The following is a 22,480-nucleotide window of genomic DNA, read 5'->3' on the forward strand; positions in this document are numbered from 1 at the left end:
GGAACTTAGTTCCTGCCATGAAATAACATTATTTTGTGAAATCCACCATTAAAAAAAAAAAAAAAAAAACCAAAATATACAGCCTTTTCCTTGAAAAGCCTGTGACAGAAATTCTAGAGCCAAACTTCTGGCTTCTTCCTTTTTCTTATACTGTTTTTACTCTAAGTCACCTGACTTACAGGCAAGGAGGCAGCTAAGACTTCCCGATGTGTAATACCCAGGTATAGGGCCAATGTCCAGACCATCACTGAATTAGAGGATTGTGGGCGGTTATCTCAATAGATAGCCGATCTGCCTTGCCAACAGCTTACACTGTTCATTTTGGGAACGTTACGAAGGCTCCACACCAAGTTTCCAAGGACACCCCTGTTTCACCCTAGATTCTATCTTAGTGAGTTCCACTAGCCACAGGAGCCTAAGATGTGATGTTGGGGGGGGGGGGCACCGATTTCAGAAAGATGCCTGAGAAAAGCCGAGGGTGACTGTGCTGGACTTCCTACCCTCAGTTGTCTGTCACTCTGGGTACCCTCACCTCTTCAGCCCGCTAGAGGACCTTCTGAAGTCAGGAAGACAGGAAGGAACTTTGTCACCGGGGTGGGGGTGGGGGAATGTGGTGATTGATGGGACTTTGCCGGTCTTGCATAGAAGCCAGAAGAGGACAGCTCAGCACTACGACTCTTGTCTGACATAGGAGACTCTTGTCTCCTCAACAGTTCATTTGGTTGAGTGTTTGCCTTGAAGGTCCTAGGTTTGATACTCGGCTCTGCATAAACCATATACATGGCATATCTATAACTCAAACACTCGGAAGATAGAGGCAAGAAAACCAGAAATTTGAGATCACTCTCAGCTATAGGACAAAAGACCCCGTCTCAAAAAAATAATAATAATAATAATAAAGAAAGATCAGAAGGACCAATTTTGAGAAGGTAACTTTACTTAAAGCATCCGAAAACACATTCGTAAGGTCAGGGAAAAGAGGTCAAAGGTGGGGGGACGCAGAACGTGGAGGAACCAAGAGGAGGCATGTGTGAAGGGAACGTTCACAGGCACTCTTACTCATGCAGGGAGGTGCGTATAGAACAGGGCTGCTGGAGCATGGGTGAAGCTAGTACAGCGTCTCCCGGGCATGGGTTCGCAGGTGGCGTAGTAGGTGCGAATTGCGGCTGAAGCCACGGCCACACAGAGCACAGGAGTAAGGCCTTGCACCTGTGTGAACCATCAGATGGCGCAGCAAGTTGCAGCTGCGACTGAAGCTCTTGCCACACTCCGGGCATTCCTGCGGCTCTTCCATCTCTTGCCTGGATGTGGTGTGTGTGATCAGGTGGCGTTGCAGGTGCGCATTGCGCCGGAAACTGCGGCCGCAGGTTGGGCAGCTATAGGGCCGTTCGCCCGTGTGGCTGCGGCGGTGGCGGGCCAAGTTGGAGCTGTTGCGGAAGCGGTGACCACAGGTGTCACAGGCGTGGGGCTTCTCCCCGGTGTGGATGCGTTGGTGGCGTGCCAGGTGGGCACTCTGGCTGAACCTCTCTCCGCACTCGCTGCATCGGCAGGGCTTCTCTCCTGTGTGGCTGAGCAGGTGGCGAGTCAGGTCTTGCATTTGGCTGAAGCTTTTGCCACACTGGGCACAGCGGTAAGGCCGGAGGCCACCGTGGGTCAACAGATGGCGGGCAAGGCTTGCACGTCTCACAAAGCGTTTGTTGCACTGGGGACAAGCGTGAGGCTTCTCACCTGTGTGCACCTGCTGGTGGCTGATCAGCTGGGAACTTTGGGTGAAGCAGCGACCACAGACCTGGCAGGAAAAGGGTCGTTCGCCGGTATGGACTCGCTTGTGGCTCATCAGGTGCTCGCTTCGTCGGAAGGCCTTGCCACAGTCACTACACACATAGGGCTTGCTCTCCTGGCGAGAGCTAGGGCTGCCGGGGTCTTCCGAGGACTGCTGATCCTTGCCCTTAGCGTGAATCCGCAGGTGACGCTTTAAGCTAGAGCGCCGTTGGAAGGTCTGCCCGCAGTGGGAACAGAGGACGATTGCCTTCTCTGACACTTTCGTCTTGCCTTCTGGGTCTGGTGTGGGATTTTGTTCCTGGGAATGTGCCAGCAGGTGCTTCATGAGGTTGGAGCGACGCTGGAAGCCCTGGTCACACTCAGCACATCGGAAGGCAGGCTCCGAGGAATGCGTTAGCAAGTGCTTCGCCAGGTGTGAGCTCTGGCGGAAGCGGTGGCTGCAGAGGTGACAGGCATGGGGTCTCTCATCTGTGTGTATGCGCACGTGCAGCTTGAGGATGGAGCTGCGCCCAAAAGTCTTTCCGCACCACAGACATCGGAAGGAACGAGAGCTTGGCTGAGATTGAGAGCCCGGGTGGGCCTGTAGCTGGTGGGCCTGAAGGCCGGACAGCTGCAGGAAGCTGACTCCACACTCCGTGCAGATAAACTGCGACTCTGTCTCAGACTCTGGGGCGCCTACTCTGACCTCCACAACTTCACTGCTGTCAGCAGGGGTCCCTCCCCAACCAGTACCGCTTGCCTCCTGCTCTGCTGTCTGGGACGGGGGCTCTACTATGACTCCAGGGCCCTCTGCCTGGGACTCGGATAAAATGATGACAGGCCAGATAGTAGATTTAGGTTCTTCAGCTTTAAGTTCCTCCTGGTCAGGCATTCTGCTCGTAAGTCCTAGGAAAGAAGCAAACGCAGAGAGCTGGAAATGGTGGTGAGCACCTTAACTCCAGCAACTTAGGAGACAGAGGCAGGCAGATGTTTGAGTTCGCTGCAAGCCTGCTCGACATAGTCCCAGAACAGCCACAACTACATAGACAGACCCTGCCTCACAAAATGAGGACAACCAAGAAAAAAAGAAAGGGGGGGGGGGTCTGAGAAATGGCTCAGTGGTTTAGAGTATCGCCTGCTGAGTTCAATTCCCAGCAACCACATGGTGGCTCACAACCATCTGTAATGAGGTCTGGTGCCCTCTTCTGGCCTGTAGGCAGACACACAGACAGAATATTGTATACATAATAAATAAATAAATGTATTTAAAAAAGAAGAGGAGGAGGTAGAGAAGAAAAGAGGAGGAAGAGGAGGAAAAGGAAGGAAGAGAAGGTGGTGGTGGCAGCACCGAGTTATCAATTGGGTCTTTCTGAAAGAACTACTAGGCCTCATCAGAACCTGGTGGGTACAGAAGTAGAAAGAAACCCAGGATCCTATAAAGCTGGGATGGGGGCCGGGCAGTGGTGGTGCACGCCTTTAATCCCAGCACTTGGGAGGCAGAGGCAGGCGGATCTCTGTGAGTTCAAGACCAGCCTGGTCTACAGAGCTAGTTCCAGGACAGGCTCCAAAGCTACAGAGAAACCTTGTCTCGAAAAACCAAAAAAAAAAAAAAAAAAGCTGGGATGGGCAGTCTGGGGACAAATAAGAATGTCTTTGATCACCAGGTGGTGGCGGTGCACGCCTTTAATCCCAGCACTCAGGAGGCAGAGGGAAGTAGCATTCTCTGTGAGTTCGAGGCCAGCCTGGTCTACAGAGCTAGTTACAGGACAGCCAGAGCTGTTATGCAGAGAAATCCTATCTCAAAAAAACTAAAAACCAAAACCAAACAAACAACTTAAAAAGTCTTTGTTCTCTGCTCCCCACTTCCTGCTGTTTTTCTGCTACTAGGGATCCCACCACCTCAGACTCCCAAATGCTGGGATCACATCACACATCATGCCTGGCTCCACCACATCCTTTTAAAGTGTACAATTTAGGCCCACTAAATATATTTACAATGTCATTCAACAATCAGGACTCTCTCATATCCACTAGTAGTCTATTTCTTGACCACTTTTTCCCCTCAGTTTTTTGTGTATCAGTATTCTGCACACATGCTTGTACTTGTAACACAAGCATGCAGTATCCATGGTGGCCAGGAGAGGGCCTCAGCTCCCCCCAGAATTAGTTGCAGACAGTTGTGAGCCATTATGGGGGTGCTGGAAATTGAGCTAGGGTCCTCTTGAGGATCAGCCAGTGCTCCTAAGTGCTGAGCCATCTCTCTGGCACCCTTTTTGTTAGGGTGACTGATCCTAGAGCCTTTCACATGCTAGGGAAGGACTCTAACACTGAGCCACACTGCAGCCCTTCAATATCTATTTTAAGGCTCAAAATTAAGAGACATATGGGTATAGCCATGCAGGCCTCTCTAGTCCCAGCACTCAGGTGACAGAGGCAGGAGGATCTTGAGTCAAAATCATAATGAGACCATATCTAGGAATAACAACTGCTTAGCCTGGCAGTGGTGGTGCCCGCCTTTAATCCCAGCATTTGGGAGGCAGAAGCAGGTGGATCTTTGTGAGTTCGAGGCCAGTCTGGTCTATAGCATGAGTTCTAGGATGGCCAGGGCTACACAGAGAAACCATGTCTCAAAAAAACAAACAAAAAACAAAAAATAGGGCTGGAGAGATGGCTCAGTGGTTAAGAGCATTGCTTGCTCTTCCAAAGGTCCTGAGTTCAATTCCCAGCAACCACATGGTGGCTCACAACCATCTGTAAAGAGGTCTGGCGCCCTCTTCTGGCCTTCAGGCATACCGACAGAATATTGTATACATAATAAATAAATAAATGAATGAATGAATGAATAAATAAATGAATAAATAAATAAAATAAATATTAAAAAAAACAAAAAATAAAAACAAAACAACAACAAAAAGCAGACAGAGAGCGGGAGCTGTCAGAAAGCAGGGGAAAGAGGATCTGGTTCGGAGGATCACTAAACAAGTAGATGAACGAAACCAGACTTTGTCAGCATCGAAAGGTTAGAAAGTCAGATGCTATCTGGAACCATGAGCAAAGAGCATTCAGTAACCATGACTGTGGAGGAGCTTACCAAGAGGGTTTGCAGGCCAGGCTTTCTTCTCTGAGGTGTCCTCAAAGGTAAGGGACTCCTGCAATGAGAGCCGAGACCCCTCTGCGTGAGGAACAGGCTCTGCGGCCTTCGTGAAGTGGAATCACTTTCTGGGGTTAAATAGGAGGAAACATGGACAGCTAAAAGGTAGAAGGTAGAGAATATTGTGGGGCCCGAGAAAGACCTGTGACAGGAATCGGCTCAGCTTACCAACACAGCTGCCAGCTCTTGGTCTCTGGAACTCTCCTCAAGCCATGAGGGGCCCTGAGAAGGGTCTGACAGCATAAGAGAAGAAGACAAGGCTGTTAGAAGTGTTGCCAGCTATGTGGCTTTAAAGACATGACCACCCATCTTCCGAGACCATGAAGCTATCCCGACATTCTCCAACCATACACTCCTCCCCAGCCTCCAGCCCCACCCACACCTCCAGCCTCCCAGGACACCAGGTCCTCACGGCTTTCTTGTGGGTCCTGGGGCTCTGGGCTCACTGGCCAATTTGAACTTGGTGCAAGTCTCCACTCCTCAGGTTCAGCAGGCCTGGTGGGAACTGGCTGAGATGGGGGTAATTCGTTCAACGGGTGCAGGGCTGGAGTCTCTTCCAAGGGCAGCTCCCTTTTAGGGCTTTGGCTGGGGACCTGGGAAGGGCTCTGCTGCCCCTCTGAGACAATGTCTGCAGGGGCATTCTTGCCGGCACTGAAGCTAAAGTCCTGTTGAAGACATCTGTCTTAGGGGGCAGCCAGGCTGCATGAGACCACTGAGTCTACCAGACAGGACAGAGACACAGGGAGAGCCACAGCTAAGAGGGCAAGAATGGGTTAGCTATGCGACAGGGGACAGAGGACAGAAGGGGCGCCTTTATAGTCTACTTCATAAGAACACGCTTGTGCTTCATACTGTGGAAAGGAATCTACACGTGCATGCTATTAATAGCTTAGCTAGCGCACACTTTTAACAGTTCCAAGTTAACACCCCTGATGGCTCAGATGCCTCCGGAGAACAAGGCTGATAGCAGCAGAAACTAACTAGATGCAGTGTTCTAGGAAGCACCCAGCCCCGGACATCAGCAGAACAAAAAAGAGGGCAGGGGTGTTAATGAGACTCAAGACCCAACAAGCGCCGGGCGGTGGTGGCGCACGCCTTTAATCCCAGCACTCGGGAGGCAGAGGCAAGCGGATCTCTGTGAGTTCGAGAACAGCCTGGTCTACAAGAGCTAGTTCCAGGACAGGCTCCAAAACCACAGAGAAGCCCTGTCTCAACCCCCCCCTCCGCCCAAAAAAAGGACCCAACAAGCATCAGAAAAGCGCCCAGAGGCTGGGTGTGGTGGAGAATGACTTTAATCCCAGCACTCGGGAGGCAGAGACAAACTGGTCTTTGTGTGTTAAAAGCCAGAATGGTCTGCACAGAGTTCCAGGCAGCCAGGGCTACCTAGAGAGACGCTGTCTTAAAAAGAAAAAAAAGAGACGAAATGTGACCACAGGATGACCCTAAGTCTGAGTGATTGACTGCTTTCGCTGGCACCCTCCATCCCCTGCTTGCTGCCTGGAGGTGAGCTGGTAGTTTTTCTGTTTTCCTATCTTAATCTGCTACCTACTAAACACCAGCTCTCTGGATAGAGCGCACCAAAAGACATCGGTTCCTAGCTCTGCTCGCTGATGGACACAAGCGGAATTTGAAAAGCTTTCTTCTTGAGGTAACCAGTTTCGGTCCACTCAGCCCCACCCTTACAGTTTATGGTCCAGCCCCAACTCACCAGCGGCCCCACGTGGCTGGAGTCTTTGGGCACGCCCTCCAGCAGCTGTACCACCTCCTCTCCATCCCTGAGTGGCTGGCCCTGCAGGCGGCTCAGCACATGCGGGGGCAGGACGCTCAGGAACTGCTCCAGCACCAGCAGCTCCAGAATCTGCTTTTTGGTGTGCAGCGCCGGCCGCAGCCAGTGGTTGCAGAGTTCCCGGAGCCGGCCCAGGGATGCCCGAGGCCCCATGTCTTCCTGGTACTGGAAGCATCTGAAGAGCTGGTGGGCCACCTCTGGCCGAGGCCTGACCTCTATTATTCTGGGATCCTCCTCGCCAGGCAAGTCATCCTCCTCCAGTTTCACCGCTCCGAACTGCTCTTGTTCCAGAGCATCTGGGACTGGTTCTGCCAGCATCTTTCACACCTCCTCAAACCAGACTGCTCTTAAGTCCCCTTCTTCGGCGCTTCCCACACCTGTGGAGCTGAAGACCCTGAAATAAGATCTCCCGCAGGAAGGCAGGTACCTGTTTTCCCAGAACCCAGGATACAGAGACAAGGATCAGGAATTCCAGGCCAACCTTATCTACATAAGGGGGAGAAGGGGGTGGGGTAGGGACACAAAAGCAAGACATACTGCAGGAAAGCTAACTCCCACCTGAGTTGCAGGCAAAAAAAAAAAAAAAATACAAATATGGGCCAGGCGTGATGGCTCGCCCCCCTAATCCCAGCACTACTAGGAGGTGTAAGAGAATCTCTATGAGATTGAGATCAAGGCCAACCTGGCCTATACAGAGTTCCAGGACTAAAAAGAAAGACCTGGCAATAAATAAATAAATAAATAAATAAATAAATAAATAAATAAATAATTTTTTTGAAAAGGGGGAGTCTAGAAAGATAAACTCTGCAGTTAAGAGCACTAACTGCTCTTCCAGAGGATCCAGGCTCAGTTCCCAGTCCTCTGTACCTCCAGCTCTAAAGAGGTCTGCCACCCTCTTCTGGTCCCAGAGGGCCCTGTACACATGTAGTGCAGGGTCAATTTTTTTTACAAAATCAAATGTGACTTTCTGAGGAGTTCTTTCCCACTGTCATGAGTGATGACCCCCAGCAGCAGCAAAGTCAACAGAGCAGCCTGGTCTACAAGGGCTAGTTCCAGGACAGGCTCCAAAGTTACAGAGAAACTCTGCCTCCAAAAACAAAACAAAACAAACAAAACAAAAAAAAAAGAGCACTTGCCATGAGCCATGAGAGGACATGGTCCAGAGTTTGAGCCTCAGTGTGCACATAACAATCAAGACATATTCCCATACACGACTGAAACCCTACCAATGTGGAATGCTGGAGGGGCAGTGGGGATTGCTGGCTGCTGGTGTAGCTGAAAGACAAGATCCAGGTTCAGGAAGAGACACAACTCAAAGGACTAAGGCAGCCGGTGATAGTGGAGCATGCTCAGTGCCGTCTTCCTTTGCACTCACATAGGTCTGCACACACGGTTGCACACACATGCGCGCACACACACAAAACTGAACAGTTCTGGATGTTTATCCTGCTCTACATTCACAGAGATTTGCAGCCACCAGGGCACGGAGCACTGTGGAAGAGAGATCAAAGACAGAAAAACGCCTCATTTCTTGGGACTGGAAAGCCAGACTTCTCAGAAGTTAAGAACACTTGGTGCTCTTGTAAAGGACCCAGGTCGGTTCTCAGCACCCATATGATGACTTACAGCCACCTGTAACTCCAGTCCCAAGAGATTTAGTGCTCTCTTCTGGCTTCCGGGGGCACCAGGCAAGCATGCAGTGCACGTGCATGCACGCAGGCAAAGCATTTTTCCATACAAAATAAAAATAAATCTTTTTTTTTCCATTTCAACCCCTTCAGGTCTGTATCTTGGAGAACCAATAAAACAAGACCTTCCCCATAGGAATGCAGAAGGGGATCTGATTTATTCCCAATCAGCAAGTAAATACATACATACATACATACATACATACATACATACATGCCTGTAAGTGGGAACTGTTCTACAGATTTACACCCCCCCCCCTTTCTTTTTGAAAAACAGTATATTGAACACAGTGCAGCAGAGCTGTGGGCTGGGCAATAACTAGGGTGCACCAGGCAGCTTTGAATTCAGTCCTACCTCACCTCCCAAGTGGGATTATAGCTCTGGCGCTTGCTCCCTTTCTCTGCCACCTCGGGTAGTCACTCTCAATTCCTGCTAGCAAAGGAAAGTGTTTTAACTCACCACCAGGGGCTCCAGTTCTACAGACACAAGCCCCTCCTTTCCCTATAGCCTGAGGGCTACTCCTTCCTTCCTCAGGACTAGGGACTTAATCACTTCAGCTCAATTAAATCCTTCAGTACTGCTGAGAAGGTTTTAAGCTTCTCTTTCCAGGTTGGGCATGGGACCCAGAAGTCTCAGGAATGTTAGGCAAATAACCCTACTACTGAGCTATGCATCAACAAGAAGCCGACCCCCACGTTCCCACGGGGAACCACGTGGTGGGAAGGCCGAGTAGGGGGATGGGACCAGAGCCTCAGGCTTAACTTTCCATCCTATTAACAGTGGTATACATGGAGTGGGGCTTGTGGTTATTGTTCTCATCATTATTGATTGTAACACGTTTTCAAGGCTATCAGAAGGTAGGCAAAATGCCTCTGCCCTGAATTTTGCATAATTCTCTAAATTCCCTCTGTAGGAGGCTGTAGTGTGCGGGTCTGTTACAGAACAAAGGAAATCCTGCTTTTAAGCTGGCCGAGAGAAAGAGGGATATGGTGCTGGCCTGGCTCCTGACTCCCTCTGGCTCCTTTCCCTCCCACACAGCCAGTCCAATCCGGGCTCTTTCCTGCACTTCAGACACTCATTCTCCGAGTGCTTTTCCTATTGCAATTACTTTTTACACCGTTGGTGTCTCTGTTCTGGAACCCTAGCACGCACGGTCCATTGGCTAATGTGCCCCCAATTACTGTTCATTGCAATCCCTTTGCCTGGCCTGAACAGGAGGCACTGGACCTAGTTCAGTAAGTTTTTGCCTGGCATCTGAAGTGGCAACTTCAATGACCGAGCATGCGCAATGAAGCAGCAATAACAATGCCTACCTTGAAGTCCTAGGAATCCAAGAACGACTATAGTAAGGTTCAGGGCAGTTAAGGTATATGATAAACACTCAAAAACAAGGGGGTGGGACTTGGGATGTAGCTGTTGGTATAGTGCTGGCCCAGCAAATACACACCAGGCCCTGGGTCCAATCCCCGGCATCCACACACCAGGGGTGGTGGCACATGCCCCAAATCCCAGACCAAGGGAGGTAGAGGCAGGAAGGTCACGCATTCATGGGAATTCAGCTACACTGGGAATTCATGATACACGAATTGATACATGACCTGTTCTCAGAAAACAATGAACAAATAAATATATAAATAAAAAAAGGGGGGAGGGCTCTCTCTACAGAGTGTTATTAAGCTAGGCACGGATTGAAGGAGGAGTCAAAGTCCAGGCTGGCCTGGACTCCATGTAGAGTGAGTTAGAAAGGTGGTCTGGGCAAGTTGAGAGCCTTTGTCCAAACCGAGAGGGGTTGGAGATGTATTTTAGAAGTAGGGTGCTTGCCAAACAGGTATGCCAAGCCCTAATCTCTCTCTCTTACACACACAGGAAACAGGATTTCATTTCGCTGTATGGAGAAGCATATGAAAAACAACAAGAGGGGCTGGAGAGATGCTTGAGGCTAAGACCACTAGCTGCTCTTCCAGAGGTCATGAGTTCTATTCCCAGCAGCCACATGGCAGCTTGCAGCTGTTTATGGGATCTGATGCCCTCTTCCGGTGTGCAGATGTCCATACACACAAAACATCAATATACATAAAATAAATAAGTCTTTAAAAAAGACAACTAGAGAATGAGGTCACTCTGGCCGCCTACCCTGCAGCAGATGCTAGCGCAAACTGAGCGTTCGGCAGCCCAGGCAGCATTCTGAGGCTCACTTCAACCAGCTTCAATCCACTTGCTAAATCAAGATTTACTCTAACAAGTTCAGAGAGACCAAGAATGATTTACTCACAGCTGGTGCAGCTGTGAGGCTCACGAACATGAAAATGGGGCTCTGGACTCATTATTTCCACCCCGAATTATGGGATTTTTGCCATGTTAGCTTGAAGTATCTCAGCATGGATAAGAAATAAGAGAATTCCAAACTCAAGTCACAGCCCGGCTAGCTACACAAAGCAGCTGCGCTTTCTAGGTGAGGCCTCGCCAACGGGTTTCCAAGAGATGGAATTTAGGCAAGTTGGCTTTAGAAAGTCTGTTCCTCCCCCCAGGTCTCCAGGACAAAAGCCCTATTAATATGCACCTCCGTAGGGGGTTGGAAGGGTGTGGGGCGAAGGAACTCTTAGTCACTACCCGAAATGTGGTCAATTTTGTAGGTTGGTGCTGCCATAAAACCCACCCGCTCTGGAGAGGTCCGAGGCCAGAGTGGTATTCTGCAAGAAATAACCTCTCTCCCTGCTCATAGTTCTAGTGGTCTAACTTGCTCAACTTTGTTGACCCGGTTTCTTTAGACCCGGGTTCCCTCCTGGTGCTGATCATCCACCTGGAAACACATGGCACCCGTTACCGGCAGGATTCTCCCTCGAGTCCCCAAGGCCACGAATGCATCCTGCTGTCTGGCTTCGGAGTCTCCCGCACAGAGTTCCCCCTCATTCTCCCAAGACCTTGCTTTAGCCATCAGCCCACCAATGGGGCCTGAAACCTCCTTCACTCTCCACCCCGCTATATTCCAGCCTTTCAACTCACCACTCCAGGTACCTCCTCCTGAGGCTGAGGTGTTTGGAGGTCCTTGGGGAGATCCAGGACCAGAGTCAGCGCAGGGCAGCCTGGGGAAGGACTCGGAGAAAATGGGACAGGAAGTTCCCTGCCCCATCCCTTTCAGGTAAGGGGATAAAGAGGTTTCTAAGAATTAACCCTTTACGTCCCAGTTTGGGTGAGGTGGGGAAGAGGGCGGAGCCAGAAAAGCCAAGCCAAAGAGATGAATCCAGACTGCAACTCAACTTTGCTTGAGAGTCAAATTACTCTAAGCCATAGCATCCTCATCTAAATTGGGACCCATTTGCTCCCCTTTGGGGACAAGAGCTGCTTGGTGTGTGTAGGCTTCATTGCTTGACTTTTCATTCATGTGACAAATATTTATCTACATTGTGTCAAAACAGCAGGCTCTAAGTACGGAGAGCTAAACTGAGGAATGAGGCCCCACCCTGGGTGTGTGAGAGGGGGGGGTGGGAGTTGCATTCCAAGGAACCAGAGACGCAGCGAGGGTAAGAAAAGGAACAGGCCAACCAGCTTGGCACTTGCCTCTAATTCTTCACTCAGGAGGCAGAGGCAGGTGGATCTCTATCAATTCAAGACTAGCCTGGTCTACAGATTGGGTTCCAGGCCAGACAGGGCTACATAGTGAGACCCTACCTTAACAAAAAAAAAAAAAAAGAAGAAGAAAGAAAGAAAGAAAGAAAGAAAGAAAGAAAAAAGAAAACAGGGAACAGAAGCCAAGTGTGATGGCGTAAGTCTGTAATTCTATCACTTGGGGGACTGCCATGAAACCCAGATCATCTTGGTCTACAGAGTAAACCTGTCTCAAAAACCCAAAACCAAAGGGATGAGATTACATCTCGGTTGGTAGAATGCTTGCCTGGCATGCAGGAAGCCCCGGGTTCAGTTCCCAACACATCATAAACTGGGTATGCCTGTGCACACACTTAACCCCTGCAGTGGAGAAACGGAGGCAGGGGGGGGATGAGGAGTTCAGGTCACCGGCAGCTAAGTATGGAGTTCGAGGTCAGAGTGGGTTACCTGAGATCCTGCCTCAAAATGAAACAACAACAACAACAAAAAAAAAACTGGGCCAGTGACTCCCTCAAGTTGTTCCCTGACCTCCACATGTGCCCCATCCCTAAATAAATCAAATAAATAAATAAATAAAGTGGTGGGGGGAAGGTAAAAATTCTAATACACACACCAAAAAAAAAAAAAAAAGAAAAGAAAAAGAAAGAAAGGAAGGAAGAAGTGATGAGGAACCAAAAACTACCCAATCCATATGACTTTGTGAAGTCTCCCCCCAGAATCCTGTTAGTGGCTTTTGTCCTACTAACTCCGCCCTCCGCCTCCCCCCACTCCGCCCCTCAGGGGAAGTGACCTCCCCCAACCGCTTTGGACCCACTTCAAAGTCAAACCCTCCCCTTTGCTTTAGTGGGCGTTATTAGTTTAGGCTGCGCTCGCAAACACCACTGAGAGCGCTTCCTTCGGGGAAATCAGTGGTGCACTGTGGTTTGTCCACCGCCTCCGAGTGTGGGTCAAGGAAACTCGGCGCTGGTCGCCCCCCGAGTCCTGACATCTCAGTCTGTCCGTCCTCCGCACGGGGTTCGGTGCCTGAGCGACGGTACGGCTTTGCTACCGCCCTCCAGACGTTCCCAGTTTTCAATAGCCTGGTTCCTCCCCTTCCAGCTACAGACTCCTCCCACAGTCGCAGCAACTTTGACTCTCTAGAAGCCCCACCCCAAGAGAGGTGGGCCCGACAGGCAGGGCGGGGCGTCCTGGAGTAGGCGTGGCCTCAGGCTCAGCGAGAGGGTCCAAGAGCTGGAGCGCTTTCTCTCTAAGCTATTCCTGCCCCTTATGCATATCTGGGAGCAGTGGGTAGAAACCCTCTTGTCTCTGGTTGCCGTTGCTTGTTCAGGGGGTGCGCAGCAAAAGGTGCTTAAAGCTTGTGTAAACAGGCTCCCCAGCTCTTGCCTCGTTGCGTGGCCTGAACTCTCCAAATGGGCACTATTAACCCACTAGCCCTAGCCTTGGGCCTACCCGGTTTCTGGATTTTTGATATTTAATAGAAATAGCCCCCGCCTCTTTTTTTTTTATTTTGTAGCCCACCCTGGGGAAGCAGAAGCCATCCTGCACTGAGCTGAGTCTCTCTAATCAGTCTCCCCAGCCCTTAGAAAGCTAAAGCCAACCTTGACTATATAGTGAATTTGAAGTTAACCTAGTGACCAACAAACAAACAAAACACCAGTAAATGCCGGGCGATGGTGGCGCAGCCTTTAATCCCAGCACTCGGGAGGCAGAGGCAGGTGGATCTCTGTGAGTTCGAGACCAGCCTGGTCTACAGAGCTAGTTCCAGGACAGGCTCCAAAGCCACAGAGAAACCCTGTCTCAAAAAACCAAAAAAAAAAAAAAAGAAAGAAAACACCAGTAAAAAAAAAATATTGTTCACATGTTTTCACATTCCAAGGAAAGAACTTACACACATTAAATTCCCAAATTTTCACCTATACAATATAAAAAAAAAGAAAAGAACTTACACACACATAGACATGCTTCATTTGAAAAATAGATGTTCTGACATGTAGAGAAAGGCCCCACAGGCTGGCATACAGACCTCGGCACAGAAAGAATGAGGATACAGCTAAAGGGACCTGACAGCGCGTGCCTGGGCACCCTGCCTTCTGGTGCTGAGCTGGTCAGAATGCCCATGTGCCCCTCCCCATCTGCTTCAGTGTCTGATTCAATTACGACTGCAGCCTGAAAGTCAAGCCAACACTGGGGACATTCTAGGTATCACATAGCAGGAGGTGACAGCAGCAAAAAGTATTTCAGGATGATGACAGGGCCCTGGTTTCTTAAAAGTGCACTGACAGCTCAACTCTAAAAGGCAACCTTTAAGCCCGAGTGACTTTGGAGCATAATTCCCATGATGTCCCCCTGTGCCTGCACTGTAGGCTGTCCTGAGCTAGCCAACAGGCAGTGTTCTGGGTGCTAGGAGTTTGGAGGTTTCCGGTCCAGAATTTCATAGCTTATCCTGATGTCAACAGTCAGAAATAGAAGAGTTGATATTTCTCTCTAAAAGATTCGACCTGTCCTCTTGGGGCTGGACCAGGACGAGGAAAAGCTACTTAGGTCAAATGACAGCACAGTCTGGTACAAACTGCTCCAAACAGCCCTGGTGGAGGCTGTTGGGCAGGAGTCTGGGACTGGGGTAGATGAGGCTTTTTTGTTCACCACAAAGAGGCAAAAGCTCCAAGAGAAGAGCTGCATTGTAGTTTGCGCAAGCCAAAGGGATCAGAGCTGGGTGGTGAGGGGTGGCCTGGCTGAGGAGACATAGCCATGCTGCAGGATTAATTACAATCACGTGTTGTTTTTACGTGTTTAATTAATTGTTTTGTTTTATTATTATTTGGGGGTGGTTGGAGACAGGGTTTCTCTGTGTAACTGTGGTTGTCCTGGAACACACTTTGTAGACCAGGCTGTCCTCAAATGCAGAGATTTCCCTGCCTCTGCCTCCGAGTGCCGAGATTAAAGTCGTGTGCCACCACCAGTCCCTAATTCACTATTTTAATGTGTGTATCTCCATGAGTTTGTGTGCCCCGTGTGTGCAGCTGCCTGCAAAGGAGAGGGGGCATTACTCCCCCTAAGCTGGAGTTACAGGTTCAGAAACTCTGATGTGGGTACTGAGAAGGGAATCATGTCTTACCCACTGAGCTATCTCTCTAATCCTTAATAAATTATATTTTAGTTTTCCTTCTTATCTTTCTTCTTTGCTCCTCTACCCACTTACATTAAGACTGGGTCTGGGGGCTGGAGAGATGGCTCAGAGGTTAAGAGCACAGGCTGTTCTTCCAGAGGTCCTGAGTTCAATTCCCAGCAACCACATGGTGGCTCACAATCATCTGTAATGAGATGTGGTGCCCTCTTCTGGTGGACAGGGATACACTGTATATACATCACTAATAAATAAATCTTTAAAAAAAAGTAAAAAGAAAAAAGACTGGCCTTGCACTTACTATCCTCCTATATCCACCTCCCAAGGGATTCTATTTATTAATTTGTTATTTATTAAGATAGGGTTTCACTGTGTAGCCTTGGTTGGCCTGGAATTCACTATGTAGACCAGGCTGACCTTGAATGCACAGACATCATCCCTAAGGAGCGTGATACCATGCCCAGCTACAAGGCCTAGAGTTTTTAAGTATATCCCATCCTGCTTGGGTTTTGCTGCTGTTTTGCCTTCTTTCACAGCTCAGGATGGCTCTAGATTTGAAGTACTCCTGTCTGACTCTTCTCTGGGGTTACAGTAATGCACCACCGCTACAGTTTCCATTTTTCTTAAGATTACATTTTATTTATTTGTATGTGTGTGTTATTGCCACCCATGTGTATGGGTATCAGAGGTCAGCCTTAGTAGGAGATGAATGGTCCTCGCTCTCCACCATGTGGGTCCTAGGGATTCGATTAACCAGGCGACTTTATCCGCTGAACAGTCTCACTGGCTCCCATTTTTCTTTTTCTTCCTCTTTTCTTAGTGACGAATGATCTCTAAGATGTGGGTCACGCACAGTCAAAGGGAGCAGGCCAGCTGCATATGGTTTTGTAACAGACCTTAGTACAACTGACACCACTAACAAAGTACCTACCATTCAAACCATAAAATTCAGAGTAGACTGCACCACCTGCCAAAGTGAAAACAAAGACCTAATCCATTAAAGTCCAGAGCTCTGGGAAAGTATCTAAATATACTAACCTTGCCTTTTGGCCTCTGTTGTTTTGCTTCTGGCTAACTGCTCGTGTTAATTAAGGGTATGGTTTTGTGTGTAAAAGCTCACCCCGGGCCGGGCGATGGTGGCGCACGCCTTTAATCCCAGCACTCGGGAGGCAGAGGCAGGCGAATCTCTGTGAGTTCGAGACCAGCCTGGTCTACAAGAGCTAGTTCCAGGACAGGCTCCAAAATCACAGAGAAACCCTGTCTCGAAAAAAACCAAAAAAATAAAATAAAATAGGCAGCCACGTGCTACCACATAGGACATGTCTGTTTTTATTATTATTTAAGAAGCAATTTGTGTGCCTGTGTGTAGACATCTTTTTCAATCACTCTCCATCTTGTTTTTTCAAACTGGGTCTCTCAGCCGGGCGATGGTGGCGCACGCCTTTAATCCCAGCACTCGGGAGGCAGAGGCAGGCGGATCTCTGTGAGTTCGAGACCAGCCTGGTCTTACAGAGCTAGTGCCAGGACAGGCTCCAAAGCCACAGAGAAACCCTGTCTCGAAAAACAAAACAAAACAAAACAAAACAAAAAAAAAAAAAAAAACTGGGTCTCTCACTGAAGGTGGAGCTAGAATGAGAGGCTGGCAAACCCTAGGGATCCTCCTATATAAGCCTCCCTACTGCTTAGATTACAGGCACACAAAGCTGAGGAAACTTTTACCATGGGTCCTGGGAACGAGTTTATAAACACCTCACTGACGGAGCGATCTTCCCTGGTCCCATTTTTTTATTTTATGTAGGTGCTGGGCTTGAATCCAGTGTTTCCCTACACACTAGGTAAAGTCTCCATCACTAAACTACACAGCATGCCCTACTTGCCTTTCTAAAAACAGTTCTCAATGAATGTGAGCAAGTGTGCGTGGAACAGGCATAGTTTCTGGAGATTCGACGGCGCGCAGACGCCATTTTTCGATCTAAATTAAGTTCCCGAAGACTCTTCTTTAATTAGACACAAAGGTCCCAGCCATAGAAACGGCACCAGCGCGCTGTACGGATGGGCCGCAGTCTCAGTTTTCTCACGGGTGAAAGCCGATTGTAGGAAAGCAACATCCTCACAATGCCATGCTCATCACGCCGAGTGGATAGACAGGTCAACGCGAGAAAAAGGATGTGCAAACCGGAAGTCGCAGTGAGCAGCCGGACTAGAAATGCGGGGACACCACCGAGGGACCGCGGCCAGGCTAGGACTGCCCAGCGAGCGCGCGTGCCAGAAGAGCGGGTGGGCGGGGCCGAGGGGCGGGAGGGGCGGGGCCTCCGGGTCACAGCCAGGCACCCGGAGCGGCATCCATGCCTGGGTCCTGGATTTCCGGTTGCGTTTTCCGCCGTTGCTGAGCTGTTTGCTATATTACGAATTAGTGCTCTGGCTTCTCGGGCTCCGACCCTTTAAACGTGTGTCTCTGTGCAATCGATGCTTGAGGGAGCGCATCGCGGGATCCCCTGCGCATTTCTGGAGGTGTTTGGTTTTTCGAGACAGGGTTTCTCTGTGTAGCCCTGGCTGTCCTGAACTCGCTCTGTAGACCAAGTTGGCCACGAATTCACAGAAATCGCGCGCTTTGCATCCCTAGTGCTGGAATTAAAGGCGTGTGCCACCACCGCCCGGCTGTCATTTTCTTTTAAAATTGCATTCCTCGGGTTTCCTCCTGTCGAATACATATATCCTAAGCCACCATGACGATGCTGGCAACCAAAACCTGTTTCTCTGAAGAGCAGTAAATGTTTTTAATCGATAACTATTTCTGGAGCCCTCCAATTTATTGATTTTAGTATATTTTTATTAATTCTTTGAGAATTGCATACAATGTATTTGGATCATATTTACAGTCCCTTCCTGCCCCAGATCCACCCCTTGTCCCAATCTTCCCAAATTCGTGTCCTTTAAAGAAACAATAGCCCATGAAGTCCAACTATTTTGGGGTTCGTTTTTCCTTTTCTTTTTTTTGGGGAGGGTGTTTTTTTAATTTATTTATTTATTAAAGATTTCTGTCTCTTCCCCGCCACCGCCTCCCATTTCCCTCCCCCTCCCCCAACTAAGTCCCCCCCCTCAGCCCGAAAAGAAATCAGGGTTCCCTGTCCTGTGGGAAGTCCAAGGAACCCCCAGGGGGTGTTTTTCTAGACAGAATTTCTCTGTGTAACAGCTCTCCTGGAACTCACTATGTAGACATGTAGACCAGGCTGGCCTCGAACTCACAGAGATCCATCTGCCTCTGCCTCTCGAGTGCTGGGATTAAAGGTGTGCGCCACCACCACCCAGCAAATCATTTTTGTTGATGTTTATGCTGATCTTGAACATGTTTATGTAGAACATGATGACTTTGCATTTCTGATTCTCCTGCTTCCAGTTTTTGGATGCTGGGATTACAAGCATATACAACATGCCTAGTTTATTTGGAGATCCAACCAAGGGCTTTGTACATGCACTTTACCAACTGAGTTACATCTGAAACAACTTCTTCTTCTTCTTCTTCTTCTTCTTCTTCTTCTTCTTCTTCTTCTTCTTCTTCTTCTTCTTCTTCTTCTTCTTCTTCTTCTTCTTATGACAGGGGCTCTCTCTAAAGAGCTTTGACTGTTCTAGAATCATAGGTAGATCAGGCTGGCCTCGAATTTACAGAGATCTTCCTGCCTCTGTCTCCGGAGGACTGGGATTAAAAGTTGTGTGCCACCATGACTGGCCTATCATTTTTCTTTATTTCTCTCAGATTCTGTTATTTTCCCCTATACTCATCACTTTCCTTCCCACGATCATGTTGCTATATTACCCTAGTCTCCAACTTAGCTTTGTTCTCTTAATTAATAAGTCATTTTCTTCTTGCTTTATGATTCTTCCTTCTAGTGTTCATTATTCCTTAAGACTTTTGAGAGTAGCTTGTAGTTTATTTACTGAACATAGTGTCTTTCTTGTTCTCACTCAAGCTCAGAGCAGCCTCCAGGTATTGGAGTTGGTATTTGTTTAATGGTTTCCAAAATTGAGACTTTGTTAGTGCCTTTATCCATGACAGCACCTGCGACAAGCTCTGAGATCGATACAGCTCTAAACAAGTAGCCCACGAACTGGTGCAGGAGGCAGAACTTCTATGGAGTCTTAAATTTAAATTTTGTCATCAATTAAAAGTCATATTTCGAACTTCTATGGAGTCTTAAATTTAAATTTTGTCATCAATTAAAAGTCATATTTCTTTGAGGCAGTGGCATGCCTTTAATCCCAGCATGTGGGAGGCAGAGGCACATGGGTGTCTTCAAATGGAAATAGAAATTTCTTTTGCTTATCTTGGGGACTGGAGAGATGGGAGATTAAGAGCACTGGCTGCTCTTCTTGAGGTCCTGGGTTCAATTCCCAACAACCACATGATAGCTCACAACCATCTACAACAAGATTTAATGCCCTCTTCTGACATTCAGGCAGTACACTGTATACATAATAAATAAATAAATCTTAAAAAAATATTCAAACTTTGGCAATATGAGAGATCACCCACAGCTACCTCTAAATAAATTCTTGTTCTTTCGCCCCATCTTATTCTTTTTTAAAAAACTTCTTCTAACTTTATTTATTTATATTTATATAAATATTTATATATATTTATATATATTTATTTATATTTAGTATACAGTGTTCTGTTTATATGTGTGCCTAAAGGCCAGAAGAGGGCACCAGATCTCACAACCTCTGGAAGAGCAGTCAGTGCTCTTAACTGCTGAGCCATCTCTCCAGCTCCCTCCCCGCATCTTATTCTTAAGCTGCTAGTCAAATGATTATTTACGACGCTAACTATATAACATACGAATTTATTTATTTGAGGCAGGGTCTTGTTAAGTGACTCATGCTGGCCGTGCAGTCATGCTAGCCCTCCTGTCTCAGCTTCTCAAGGGATGACAATTGAGTCCCACCATGTCCAACTGCATCTTGTTCATCTTGGGTTTTTTTGTTTTTTGTCTTATTTTTGTCTTTTTGAGACAGGGTGTGTAGCCCTGGCTGTCCTGGAACACACTCTGTAGACCAGCCTGGCCTTGAACTCACAGACCAGCTTGGCCTTGAACTCACTACCCGGCTTACATCGTGTTTTTCTTTTTCCTTTTTTGAGACAGAGTTTCTCTGTGTGTCACTAGCTGTCCTGGAACTAGCTCTGTAGACCAGGCTGACCTTAAACTCACAGAGATTCACCTGTCTCTGCCTCCCAAGTGCTGGATTAAAGGTGTGCACCACCACCACACAGCTACATCTTGTGTGTGTGTGTGTGTGTGTGTGTGTGTGTGTGTGTTTGAGACAGGGTCACATGTAGCCAAGGCTAGTCTTGAACTTTCTATGTAGCAGAGGATAGCCTTGAACTCTTGATTCTCCTGCCTCTACTTTCTGTGTGCTGAAAACAGGTGTTTAACATCACACATGTTTTTTATATCTGACTATCTTATTCCTTCATTTTCTCTGGAGCCTTTCTGAGCTTTCAGAGGTGGCCGTCGTACACAGCAACTGTGGTAACCTTCTCTCCCAGACCCACTGTGTTCCTAAAGATAATCAGAGTATTCCTCTCGTTCTTCAAACAAGCCTAATAATTTTTGTACATGAAGTACTCAAAACACATTCTCCAACCAAATCTGCTCAGACACCATTTGATCTACTCCTGGCAACCTCAGGGTGGGATCCACATCTCTGCACACCTTGTTCCTCAGTGGCCTCTGACTGTGGAGAAGTTTGATCCAGGAGTCAGGACACAGTACTGTTTTTGACTTGGTCACTCCAGGGACTGCATGAGTACCTTGCTCTTCTCTAGGAGTGAGTCCCCTTGCCCTGCATACTCTCTGCTCCTCATGGACTGAGTACAGGGTGTCCTCTATTTTAGGGTCCCCTTGGCGCGGGTGTGAGTTTATAGTGTGTCTGGTTTGAGCCGGTATTACTGGTATACTGGTATTAAGTACATTTCTCTCCACCAGAAGATTCAAATGCCTGGGTAAACAATTCAGAGACAAACTCAGAGTAAATCTCATTCTTCATACTGACCGTAGAATCAAGCCAGATTCTGGAATTCCTAAAGCATGTTTTTCACATGATCACCCCACTCTCACTCCCATGTTCTCTCCCTCTCTCTTATTTACTTTTTTTGTGTGTTTTACCTGCATGTATATATATGAAACTTGTGTGTGCCTGCTGCCCAAGGGGGTCAGACGGGGGCATCAGATCCTCTGGAACTGGAGTTACAGAGCTTGTGAGGCACTGGTGGGTGCTGGGAATCCAACCTGGGTCCTCGATAAGAACAAGTGCTCCTAACCAATGAGCTGCCTCTCCATCCCCACCGACATCTCTAAGTCTTAAAGTAGAATACCAGCTTGATGTTATAGGGGCCAATCAAATGTGGCCACTTAAGCAAAACTGGTCATGAATGGAGGGAATACAGGTCCAGTGTTGCCAAATGTTCTGATTTTTAAAATTGTATGTGTGTATGTATGTGTGTGTAGTATGTGCATGTGTGTGTAGTGTGTGCTTATGTGTACGTGTGTAGTATGTGTGTGTAGTGTGTGTATATGTGTATGTATGTGTGTGTGGTATGTGTATGTGTGCATGTGTGTGTAGCGTGTGTAGTATTGTATGATGTGTGTAGTGTGTATGTGTGTAGTGTGTCTCTGTGTAGTGTGTGTATGTGTGCATGTGTGTAGTGTGTATGCATATGTATGTATGTGTGTGGTGTGTATGTGTGTGTAGTGTGTGTATATGTGTATGTATGTAGTATGTGTATGTGTGCATGTGTGTGTAGTGTGTGTGGTGTGTATGTGTGTGTAGTGTGTATGTGTGTGTATGTATGTATGTGTGTATAGTGTGTGCGTGTGAGTGCAGGTGGATGGTGCAGCACAGAGGACAACTTTGTGGAGTTTGTCCCCTCTTTCCACTTATATATGGTTTCTAGGAACCAAACCCGAATCGTCATACCTTCACAGCAGATACCACCAGGCATCTCACCAACCTGGATGTTCTGGTTTAAAAAATTCAAATGTAGGCAGGCTGTGGTGGGGCATGCCTTTAATCCTTTAATCCCAGCACTCTGGTGGCAGAGGCAGGCAGGGGAGTTCCAGGACAGCCAAGGCTACACAGAGAAACTCTTTCTCAAAAGATAAAACAAAAAACTAAATAAATTCAAATATAAAGCTAAATGTATGGCTCATTTGTAAAGTGTTTGCCTACCATAGCTACAACTGAGTTCCATCTTCAGTAGCGTGCACGTGGGCACACACACCCACACCCTCGGAGAACTCTGGTCATTTTTAATGCTGCAGTTAACTTCCTAGGTTATTCTTTTTTTTTTTTTTCTGAGACAGGG

General features: G+C 48.0%; 1 protein-coding gene across 6 annotated transcripts; it reads right to left on the reverse strand.

Moving 5' to 3' along the window:
* Window positions 1-934: 934 nt before the first annotated feature.
* Zscan10 (zinc finger and SCAN domain containing 10) lies at window positions 935-7,166 on the reverse strand. Of its 6 annotated transcripts, none has more exons than XM_013347140.2 (6): window positions 6,756-7,166; window positions 5,325-5,577; window positions 5,081-5,145; window positions 4,853-4,910; window positions 2,468-2,667; window positions 935-2,377 (listed from the first exon to the last, which is right to left on the reverse strand). In XM_013347140.2, the coding sequence occupies exons 1-6, from the start codon at window positions 7,014-7,016 to the stop codon at window positions 1,109-1,111; spliced, it is 2,106 nt and encodes a 701-aa protein (XP_013202594.1). In that variant the 5' UTR covers window positions 7,017-7,166; the 3' UTR covers window positions 935-1,108. The 6 variants fall into 6 exon arrangements, with proteins under 6 accessions (XP_013202594.1, XP_026636594.1, XP_005349275.1 ...); XM_026780793.1 differs by having other exon boundaries at window positions 6,621-7,166; XM_005349218.2 differs by having other exon boundaries at window positions 935-2,667; window positions 6,621-7,166.
* Window positions 7,167-22,480: the final 15,314 nt, after the last annotated feature.

The sequence above is a fragment of the Microtus ochrogaster genome, chromosome 7 (genome assembly GCF_000317375.1).
Source record: "Microtus ochrogaster isolate Prairie Vole_2 chromosome 7, MicOch1.0, whole genome shotgun sequence".
Taxonomy (NCBI): Eukaryota; Metazoa; Chordata; class Mammalia; order Rodentia; family Cricetidae; genus Microtus; species Microtus ochrogaster.

Excerpts from the sequence above, each read along its gene's own strand:
- Zscan10 (XM_005349218.2), bottom strand. The coding sequence starts at position 7,016 with ATGCTGGCAGAACCAGTCCCAGATGCTCTGGAACAAGAGCAGTTCGGA. Across the intron at positions 4,911-5,080 it reads AAGAGCTGGCAGCTGTGTTG|GAGTCCCTTACCTTTGAGGA; the intron begins GTAAGCTGAGCC and ends CTCTCATTGCAG. Across the intron at positions 2,668-4,852 it reads CTGGCCTGCAAACCCTCTTG|GACTTACGAGCAGAATGCCT; the intron begins GTAAGCTCCTCC and ends CTTCTTTCCTAG.